Source organism: Musca autumnalis, unplaced genomic scaffold (assembly GCF_047663935.1).
Source record: "Musca autumnalis isolate F117 unplaced genomic scaffold, ASM4766393v1 scaffold_4, whole genome shotgun sequence".
Taxonomy (NCBI): domain Eukaryota; kingdom Metazoa; phylum Arthropoda; class Insecta; order Diptera; family Muscidae; genus Musca; species Musca autumnalis.
In genome coordinates this window covers 7,642,089-7,654,287 of record NW_027411977.1, presented here as the reverse complement: position 1 = coordinate 7,654,287, position 12,199 = coordinate 7,642,089, and the positions used below count along the sequence as shown (strand labels likewise).

The 12,199-nt window shown below is 34.2% G+C and overlaps 1 protein-coding gene across 2 annotated transcripts in view; it reads right to left on the bottom strand.

Annotated features, from left to right (window-relative positions):
• LOC141402504 (uncharacterized) overlaps window positions 1–12,199 on the bottom strand; it is a 104,334-nt gene that overhangs the window by 8,736 nt on the left and 83,399 nt on the right. For both annotated transcript variants that reach the window (XM_073983969.1, XM_073983970.1), the window contains one exon: window positions 20–275. In XM_073983969.1, coding sequence (XP_073840070.1) covers window positions 20–275 — 256 coding nt within the window. The remainder of the gene's footprint in view (window positions 1–19; window positions 276–12,199) is intronic.

Sequence of the window (12,199 nt, the reverse complement as noted above, 5' to 3'; positions counted from 1 at the left end):
TGAGTGTTCACAAAAGTACCAAATTTTTGCACAGCAGCATCGATAAAACGGCGATCTAATTCACTCTCTCTCTGCTGTAGACCCAAATTCCATGTCCAAAAATCTTGCGTCGTTTTGCCAGGTATAATGTCGATCTTCTTCAAATTTTGACTATCGAATTGATTTTGTAAGACACGTGGATTGTAGCTGCTATAGGGTATACCATCACTGGGGCAAAAATTCGGAGGCACAGTTTCATTGAGATATACACCACTTTTGGGACGTTGTAGTTCAAGCTGAAATAATACATTTGGGAAGGAAAGGAATGGAATGATCAGTTATAGGTATTCATGGTTCTAACTCCGCATATAAAAACACCCACTTTTTATGCAAAAGCTTCAAAAACCAAAGGAAAAATTCTGTTAGCAAAACACATCTCATAGTACGAAATTAAATACGAGTATATTAGGGTAACGATTTTTCTACATCCTCATATCCCCGTTACATATTTTCATAAGTTTTTATTTAAGATTAGATAAAATCTTACATATAAGGTGATTCGATAAAAAAACTTCACACGCAAATGATTTTTAAATTTTTATTCATCAGCACTTTGGACAAATTTTTGAAGTCACTGCAGGCAGAGAAGAGATGTTGTAGGAGCAATCATATTCTAAGAACAAAATAGTGTATTTTAATAATCTAAAATATATGTTGTTATTTCATTCATATATTTTGTGTCATGCCGATAATGACACAAAATATATTGTTTCACTAACAATATATATTTTTAGATTTTTAAAAAAACACTATTTTATCTCTATCTCTTCTCTGCGTGTGTAAGCAGATGTATTACTGAACATAAGCTTTAGAACCACATATATGTATGTCGCATTACATCAAACACACAAGGAAGTTAAATATTCACATTGTCATTGGAGAGAATGAACTTCAATGAGAGGTTACCCTTCTTACGGCAGAATTGTATTGGTCTTGCATAACTTTGATCGCACGCTCACTTCGGGCATTGGGAATTATAGATTTATTTTTTCAGAGGATGTTCAAGCATTTGAGAGCATTTGGATACACGCAGAGAAAAAATATTTTTCGCTTTTGTTGGAACAAAAACATAAATTTTGTTTCCAACAATTTATTTGTTTTGTTCAAGCATTTTAATTGCAATCCAAAAATACCATATTTTGCTCCAAACATAAAAAACAAAAACAACAACAACGAAATTCCGCAATATTGTAAAAATCATTAACAATACCTATGGCAGGAACTATCACAATCCGGAATTTTTACAAAAAATATTGTCATTTAAAAAATTAGCTTTTGTTGTAGTTTTAAATATGTATTGTTATGCTTGGTTTACATTTTCGAAATCCACTCGATTTCAACTGTCACTTCTTTTGAGTATACGTCAAATGAAAACTCATCCGAAATCCATTCGATTTGATTTAACGTTTAAGCAATGGAATTGACAGTTGAAATCGAGTGGATTTCGTAAATGTAAACCAAGCATAACAAACATATTTAAAACTACAACAAAAGCTAAAAAATGTAAACCAAGCATTATTGTTTCTATTTCTATTATTAGTTCAAAAATACATATTTTTTGACTATATTCTCTCCCGTTAACTTGTTGAGAATTTGCTGTGGATTCCAGTAGCTGCATTATTGTTTTGTGCATTCTTTGTCCCTAATTTGTTTTTGTTTGACAGTCAAAGAAGGTGGATAAAAAAGTAAAACATGAGTGACTATAAACTTATAAAAGACATTCCAAGACAAATATACAAAAAAAGATCTAATAATAAAGGTGTAATAATTTAATAATGTATTATTAAATCTTTTGTATTCTTTATTATTTTAAAACTGTCGGTGTTTTCTTTTTTGTTTTTGTATGGCGTTATGTACTATTAAAAATGCAATGTAGTTTCTTGCTTTTGTTTTTCTCATGTGTTTTTTGTGAACCGCTAAATTTAAAAGTGGTGGTTGAAGCAGACTTGGCGTTGCAGGGAGATATTAAAGAAGGATTTCGATAATTCATACATAAATTAAATTTTCTTGAAAACGTCGATCCCTTTTGGTTTTTATTATGCTGAATAATTTTTGCAACTCGCGTTTGTAGTTTTGACCAAAACTATATATAGTTAATTTTACCTCAACTATTCTGAATTCTAACAATATTTATGGTCCAATTGGCCAAAACTATTATAAATTCTAAATTCTAAATATTGTTACTTCTGACCAAAACTTTTGTAAGTTCTAACAATATTTATTGTCCATTTTGACCAAAGTATTGTGATTTGCGAAAAAAGATATTGTTACTTCTGACCAAAACTATTGTAAGTTCTAACAATATTTATTGTTCATTTTGACCAAAACTATTGTGAATTGCAACAACAAGTATTGTTACCTCCAACCAAAACCATCGTAATTAAATGTTTGGTCCAAAACGTTAGAGTGTCAAAGTGACAATACATATTTATATTTAGAACACATAATATAGTACAGCGTAACAATAACGATTGTTGGATTGATAATACTACATAAGGAATCCAACAATATGTTAACAATATATATATTTTGCTCTTGCAATATTGTTGGATCAAACATATTTTTTTCAGAGCTACAGGTAGATTTTTCGCCACCGGGTTTCAGACATCATAATCGAGGCAAAAAGTTTCAGCGTGTATTGCAGATGTTTGGGATCAGCTTAAACTTAACAAGAGGGGTCTAATTGCTCTCAGTGAAGTGGCTGCTTTCAATTGAGAAGAAATCGGTGTTTGGTAATTTAGTCGGACCACGGAGCTCATCTTCCATGAAAAAGTGAAGAAGGCGATGCAGCACATTACGAACTACAACACCTCTCAATTACCTGTTTATATATGTTTGTTCGTGTATTATTTCAGTTATCAGGTTCTGGTTCTTTTGTATTCAGACTCTACAACCTGGCGGGTTGCGTCCATAAAAAATCAAGAGACAGGCGAGTGTTGTTAGCTGTGCAGATAACCAAATGCAGCGCGTCGTGTGGTTTCAATCCACATGCCGAGCAATTCGGGCCTAATACGAATTGAGGCGGCTGCATCGTCCGGATCTTAATTGGGGTAAAACTACTCTATTCGCCTTGGCAGCTGATGTTTTTCTGCTGCGATAATGGGGGATGGTCTCCGAGTACGGAATTCCCACTGTATTTTTGTACTGCCTGCGCAACTGCGTCGTATGAATGTTATTTAAGCCCGCCTGATAGGCTCGTTTGTCTAGAGGATATCTTTTATACCTTTGGACCTCTCTTTCTTTCTCAGTGATGGCCACCAACAACAACATTCCTATGCCCGCGGGCAAACGATACACACGTACACTGTAAACACATTCGTTTGGTTAACGCATTGTTTACGTTTTCACTCACATTAGCGCAAGTTATAATCTCCAAATGTGTGTTTTTGGCCATCACTGCTCTAGATCATGAAGACCATTAAATCGCGACAGGGATGCTCACAGTGATAACACTCAAAGATGTACTGTATCGACAACATCCTGTTGTGCTAATGTACCGATAAAAGCTTCTTATTCTCATGAAGACGGTCTACTGGTTTCATGAGGAGGCACCCTGTTGCAGTCCTGGCAGGTTTGAATATATACGCTATATTGCGCTAATGTTTGCATACCACGATGGCGCCACATAGCTTACCATAAGGTTTCTTTGTCAGCAATGTTTGCATACCATATTGCGCTAATGTTTGCATACCACGATGGCGCCACATAGCTTACCATAAGGTTTCTTTGTCAGCACCCAAGTGCTGCCGGCCAGCGATTTGAATTCCTTGTGCCTACTTCGATCTTATCGCAAATAGCCCCAGCAAAAAGTTTGCATCCGCGGATACAGTTGAATCACTTTGTACAAGTGCCGTTGGAGTACAACTTTTTCTATGAATTCACTTATGAATTTTACAAGGGAGCGCGCAGCTAGGATGCACTCCATTTTGCTTGCACAGCACACAGCTAGGATGCACTCAATTTTCGATCCAAATCACAGCTTTTGATGTAGTGTTTTGGATTGAATTTAAAGGCACTCTTCGGATTGCATTTTTAGTCAGTCTAAAGATGCAATAAAAATGCAAGCCATTGCGAAATATCCTAGAATAAATAAAATGCATTTATTATTTGTGTAAGAAAATAATACAAAGAACTTTATTACCCCCCGTTTACACATGCAAGTGACAGTTCGAAAAATACCAATACACTCACACATATTCACTGCCACACCAACTAACAACCTCACTGCCGACAAAATTTCCTTGTCAGTAATCAATGTAATTGCTTTGAAAGTAACTTCAATTTTTTCCGAACGTTTACACATGCAAGTGTCAGTTCGAAAAAATTGAAGTTTCGACTATAATATGTATACACAACTGTCTGTAAGTTACTTGCATGTGTAATCATTGGGTAATATAAACACAAATTAAAAAAAAGTTTCCATTAAATGCAATCACATTTGAGTTTACTTTCTCCGTTCTCCATTTAATCCAAGCGCATCTGATTTTGCTTCGTTAAACGTTTTTTATGTTGTCTTCCCATCACTATTTCAGTTTTCGACATGGACTCCATTAAAAATGGAAGTTATTTCTTTATTTTATAACAAATTTTTAGAAATGTTGATTTCGCCAGCGGTGGATAGGGATCAACCAACTGTTTTTGTTGTTTTTTTTTTTTTTGTAGGGATCTCTAAAGCAACTGCTTATAAATTGCATCCAACGGAGTGCATTTTTCATAAGTCCGTGTGGACTGCATCGAAGAATGTTGTGAAATCATAACTCCACATGCTCAACTTCCATTTTTTTTTGCTGGAAGCTGTAGTTTTTGCGACGCCTTAACAATTCTATCGAATTGGGTTGTGCTAAATTAACTATATGGAACTATCTACACCATTTTCACATGTAATTCGAATAATTTCAGTTGTAATTCGAAGAATTTCAGTTGTAATTTGATTATTTCATTTGAAATTCGAAACATTTCACTTGTAATTTGAGAATTCCAATTGAATTTCGAATTATTTCATTTGTAATTTGAGAATTCCAATTGAAATTCGAATTATTTCATTTGTAATTTGAGAATTCCAATTGAAATTCGAATTATTTCATTTGTAATTCGAAATTTTCCATTTGTAATTCGAATTATTACATTTGAAATTCGAATTATTACATTTGTAATTTGAAGTTTTTCATTTGAAATTCGAATTATTACATTTGAAAATCAAAGCATCTGAAATATTTTTAAATTAAGGGTGGTGGCAACGATGATCCATTTTTAAGTTTTTTTTTAAGGTTGTGGATCATCCCAGATGATTGAGAGGGTGTTGGAAGCGTACAGTTAAAACGTCGACACAATGATGTGGAAAAGTATTATAAATAATAATAATTTAAATATGCGATAAAAATTTAATCAAAAATGTTAGAATCATATAAAGTCAGGGATTTGTTATTTTCCCAATCAAAAGCCAAGGGATTGGCATGTAAGGATACACCTATATTACCCTCCAAAGTTTTTGGAACTTTAAAAAGAAGACCCGATTGCAGGAAAACTATACGTTTTAGAGAAAAAAGTTAATTATTACAAAATGCTTAAAAAGTCTCAAAAATATAATTTTCATAAAAAATTTTAAGTTAAGATGAATACGATCCTTTATTGATTTAAGCGTTATGGTTGAATTATCTTCACCTTAGTATAAATAAGAAATGAGAGTACTTTTATTTTTATTACAAATAAAATAATTCGAATTTCAAATGGAAAAATTCAAATTACGAATGTAATAATTCGAATTTCAAATGTAATAATACGAATTTCAAATGAAAAAATTCAAATTACAAATGGAATAATTCGAATTACAAATGGAAAAATTCGAATTACAAATGAAATAATTCGAATTTCAATTGGAATTCTCAAATTACAAATGAAATAATTCGAATTTCAATTGGAATTCTCAAATTACAAATGAAATAATTCGAAATTTAATTGGAATTCTCAAATTACAAGTGAAATGTTTCGAATTTCAAATGAAATAATCAAATTACAACTGAAATTCTTCGAATTACATGTGAAAATGGTGTAGTTCACTAGGCAGTTCCAATGGTCTACATTATTTGTTGGGGTTACTCGTACGTTTTGGAACTAGTACATTGAACTAGGAACTAGATTACCCAACTCTACTATCGAACTTTTCAGCCGATCAATGCTGAACATATTCCTCAAATGGAAGAACTGCACTAGGTCAGCTATGTACAATCATCCGCATAGATTACGATCTCTATGCGTGGAATTTCAGAAAGGTAGAGGTTAAACAGTTCCGGAGATAACACCGCTCCTTGGGGAACTCCCTGTTTCTCTCTAAGGGTTTTGGAATTCTTGTTTCTGAATTCCACAAATGGCTTACGTCCCCACATGCACATTCACATCCGGGGATGTTCGTGACAAATTGTTTTTACGTACATATGTATGTATATAGAAACTTCGCTTGAATTTCAAATGTGTGCTATGTTAACTGCTATACGTTTACACTATAAAACACATACATCGATAAATATACATACATATTAGTTAATTCTTACTGTGCTCTGTGCTCTACATAACCTAAATCAGTTTCTATGGTTTCCAAAGTCGAGACCCAACAACGATTGTCCAAACACAAATTGTAAGTAACCATATAAGCATAGAATATCATATCAGTCGTATGTATTTATGTTCTATCTGAAATAGTAAAAACGTCATAAGGAGAGAACAAATACGAGTACACCGCCGCTCACTTGTATAGTATCCCCTGGAATATTTCTTTTATCTCATTATTACCTCAGCCTTTAAGCTAAAGAGAGTATATGCACTTTGATACGGTCAAAATGTGCCTCATCCGGATCAACTCCATCCGGTGTTTCCTTTCCTTAAAGTTCAAAATTATTGTCTAAAATATTCCAAACTTTCGAATAATATTTTGCCTAAACTTAGTTTAAGAAAAAGGGACATATCGGTCTACTTCTTAGGATACCTCCCTCACAAAAGTTCAATATTTTTGTTTAACTGGGATTCTTTGGAAATTTTTACCATCTTACCGAAGCTACTGCTTGCGGTCCTGTTTACGGTGATGTTATATTTCTCGGAGACACGTCCATTCTTCCTGATATAAGGGTCCAAAGCATTAAATTATACGGTGACTGGTGGGCGCAATGAGATCCACTTTTAAAATGGATATCACGGTCCACACCACGGTCAATTCACACAGGCTTAGGGTATACCTCTGATATTTACACTCTCTGCCTTTTGGTTAGAAAGGGTATATGCACTTTGATATGACCAAATTTGCCTCATCGAAATAACGGTTTTAGACCCCAAGTACGTTTGGACGAAATTCGTTTCAGACAATTTGGAATCGATTTAGCCTTGTCCGTCCGTGCGAACGATAACTCTCGAACAGATCAACCGATTCGAACCAAATTAGTTTAAGTTCGGAGATGAGCCATATCGGTCCACTCCGTTGGGTACCTCCCCCTTAAAAGTTAAAAGTTTGTCTGTAAAATGGTGTGAACGATAACTCTAGAAGGGAGCAAACTTTGCACATCGTATTATTCCTTCCAGATATAGATCGGGTTCGAATATGGACTCCACTCATTCAGGTACATCCACACATAATTCGGATATAGTAAAGTTTATGAATTTGAAATTGTTTTCAGTAGGTTGCCTTGCGACTCCAACTGCTCAATTTTTTCTTGCGCAAGTCCATACTTCCTATGCTCTAAGAAACACAGAAGGCACCAACAAAAATGGCAAATCCGCAAGATATTTCTCGGTAGTTTCTGATTGGTGCAGACTTTGCACATCGTATTATTTCATGCAGTCATGTAAAAGGTTGGAATATGGACTTTATCGTTACCTTCGGGTACCTCCCACACAAAATTCGGGAAAAAGTGAAGTTTATGAAGAAGTTTAGAAACTAAAAATGTTTGGTTTATGTCAAACGGTACCAACAGATTTTAAAGCAAACTCGTGATACAACATCAACATATATGGCATTATTATTTTTTGTCAGTGGCTGAGGGTATATCTCCGTCAGCACAGCTGACTGATACTTTCTTACTCGTTCTTTCTGCAATTTTTTTTCTACAAAATCCACAAAGATTTCCCCCAAATTTTATAGAATTTCCCAAAAAAATCCCAAATCGTTTTCAATAAATAATCACAAAAAAATAAAAAATAGTTTTAACAGCCAGTTTTAGTAACTCAAATTTTCGGATTTGTTCGTTTTTATATGAAAGTGTATATGCTAACGAGGGTATATACACTTTCATACGTAAAATCTCTACCAGACATAGATGAGGTTCCAATATGGACTCAATCGGTCCACTCCTTCAGGTACCTTCCACACAAAATTTCGGAAAAGTTCAGTTTAGGGCCTGCTCTCGAATCGATTTGATTTTTGTTGTAGCAACTTGTATTCACTGCCCCCCATACGACGGTACAAGTTTCATCAGGGGCAAGTCCATACTTCCTGAGAAAATAGCCTTAAAGGTGCAAAAAAACAATACGACACCGTGTGTAGTGGTTGGAGCGCAAGATAACTCTCGAACGGATCTGCCGATTCGGTCCAAAATGTGGCCTTCGCAATATTTTGTGCAACCTTAGTTTAAGTTCGATGATAAGCCATATCGGTCCACTCCTTCAGGTACCTCCCCACAAAAGTTCAAAAATGTTCGGAAAAATTGTGCGCACGATAATTCGTGAAGGGAGTGACCGATTTGGTCCATACTTTATACATCCTACTACATCTGCCATATCTTTATCAGGTTTCAATATGGACTATATGTGTCCACTCCTACGGGTACCTCCCACACAAATTTTTGGATAAATTCACTTTAAGACCCGCTCTCGAATCACTTTGATTTTTGTTGAAGCAACTTGCATTCGCCGCCTCAATTACGACAGTAAGGGCCATTATTACATGTGTTCTTTTACTATCTGATGGATTTGAAAATGCAAAATAAACTAATTTGGAGGCATTAAAAATATAATTTTCACATTGAAAGTTAATGACTTTAAGTTAACCGAAACGCTATAAATCTGTTCGGTAAATCGAAACTCTAACAAAAGAAGACTTATAATAATGGGGGTAAAAGTTTTTTCAGGGGCAAGTCCATACTTCTTGAGAAAACAGCCCGAAAGTTGTAAAAACACCCTATGACACCATATGAAGTGACTGGAGAGCTCGAACCGAATACTACGTTCGTCCACACTTTGGATATCGTAATATTTCTTCGAATATTAGATGAAATTCGAAGGTGGTGCTTATAGGTTCACTCCTTCCGGTACCTCCCCACAAATGTTCGAAAATATTCGCTAAAATGGTACGCGCGATATCTCATAGACGTAGCAAACGATTTGGTCCAAGCTTTGGATCTCTAAATATTGTCGAAACTTAGTTTATATTAAAATTTGGGCCTTATCTGTCCGATCATTGGGGTACCACCCACACAAATGTTCAAAATTTTTGTGTGGTTAAGGGCCTGTTCTAGGATCCTTCCTGTTTATAGAGATATTATGTTTTTCGTAGGCTTGTATGGTAAAAAAGGCTTATCTATCGATATTCCGGCTTTAATCATAATCATATTTTTGTTGGTTCATACGCCCAACATTTTGAAAACCCCCGTTTTTTTTTTTTTTTTTGAAAAAAGTATTTCAATGCACACAGGCATTGTAATGCCGACTGATACTTTTTTACTTGTTTTGATTTGAAATACATAGTACAATATCTCATCTCAATAAGAATGACTAGAAAATTAAACAAATAAATCCCAAAATCCCCAATACTGACAACGCTGGATAAGCGAATTGCCACAATTCCTTAGTGGCACTCTCTTCAGAACTCAGTGGTTCAGATATGACTTTATTTTAATTACTTTTAAAAAAAAATATAGTTTTGCGGACATAACATGCACTCAAGAACCCTCTAAAGACATGGGGTTGCTAATCAAATGGACAAAGCAGAACAAGCTTCTAGAATATGTAATTATTCCGAGTGATTCTACACAACAGAAACTGATTGTCGATTTAGGTTATTTAACATGGAGAGCTATTTATGTGAGCAGCAGTGTATCCAACATGTTGAATAGTACAATACATATTCATTTACATACATACAACATACACACATTGCCCTATACACTCAAAAATGTATCATAAGGTACGGTATTAATGCGATATACAAATTTACATAAAACATGTAAATAATGACTGACTGAACTGAAGCCATATGAACAAAGGCAGTTCCTCAATATGAATGTTCTATTCACCACAGTGGAACAGCATTAATTCTGTGTATCCTGTTTCATAAAACATGTTAACATTTTCTATAATACGGAATATAAAATATGTATATGTGGGTTTAAACTTTAAAGTACCAAAAGTACGAAAGAGGGTTAAAGTTTAATAGGTTTTGTTTATAAAAAAAAGTATTATTATTGTTTTGCATCGCATAATCACTACTCATATCCACTGTTGTTACTGCTAGCAACAACCAGCAACGTAGACTTGTCATTATGAATAAATGTCAACGAATTCTGGGGAACCAACCAACTAAGCAAACAAATAAAGAGCAGGTGTTTAACGATACAGTCACACGCACACACACTCTCTTGTTTATACGAGTGCCTGTATTTATGGGTCTGGCGCACTAATACCCTCTCTCACACACAAACAAACAGACTGATGATAAACAATGAAATATTGAGTGCACGTTATAACACTCACCTGTATTCTGATTGGACCTGTTTACACCTCTCCACCAACAACTGTTGATAACTAGGTGATCGTTCGCTTCGAAAAGAGAAACTAAATAAGAATTATAACAACAGGTTGATGAGGTGATTTTGCAAACAATTTGATGTACCAGAAAAATGTGCTTTTTTATCTATTATTTTATGTCTGTGAAATATGTAGATCTTTCTTTAGAATATAGAAAACTAAGTTTTGAATTTATTTTTATAAGTTTTGTTATTCATATAAAAAACCGAAAGTTGTTGACTATTTTAATGCATAAAATTAAAATGTTTTCCCAAACTTTGATTTTGAACCGACAAAAGGGCCCGTATTAAACTATTAAAAAGTATCAGTGGAATTTGCCAACTGAGGTATACCATTAGCATGTGAAAAATACAACCCCAATATTTTAGTCCTCCCGCCTATAAAATATATTTACTTTAAATCAATGTTTTTCTGCTAATTCCAAGATTGTTTATAAACCACGTCCCAGAAAGAACATTATATTTTCTTAAAATTTAACGCCTAGGAATTGAGACTTTCATACACTACCGCTCACTTGAATAGAACCCCCCCTGCAAAATTTTATTCAACCTCCATTTTTTCCGAATTATATAAGATATGAAGTTTTTAACTTTTATTATATTTTGCTTCAAGAGTTTGGAGTAAACTTAGCCATTCATTTGCATTCAAATCCTATTTATATAAAAATTATACAAGAAATACAAAATAAAGTCAAAAATTGGAGTTAAAAATTTGGCTCATTTGAATAGAACCCCCCTTTAAAACTTGCGAATACAGAAATATTGTATTAGAATATCGATGCATATTTACTCTATATTGAAAATGAAGTACTTTCAGTATTATTCAGTAAAAGAATATCCCTCCTGATTAAGGATACACCCGTATATCCTGCTTTGGCAAGGATTCTTTAAATAAACAGGTGTAATGCCTAACACAGCTTGCTTTTTTCTGTCAACAAGTTTATTTTCGGAAGCGTACTGTCTCCTAGAGTCGTATATTTTACGCATAAGTCATTCCCATACAGTTTAGAGAATCTTCACTATTGTAGAATATGGTGGCCCCTCCAGGATATCCGCATTTCTATTCAAATCTTTAAGTTTTGATGACTCGAAGTGTACAAAAGTTTATAAAATGGTGATGAAATTGCCACTCGGGATATCCGAAAATATTTCTCAATACTGGAAATGTCTGTTTTAGAACTCCTTTATAAGTTGTCGTGCGCATTTAGGGTGAACTAAATTGACGCCTTAGTCCTTGATAATTAGTAATGCGTTCCAGCAAAATAAAAACACATTCATCGCTACAGAAACAATTTAGAAGATGGTCTTCCATTCAATAGACGCGAAAATTATAGTTATATAGTTATGCAATTGATTACTTAATGAGGAGAGTCCTT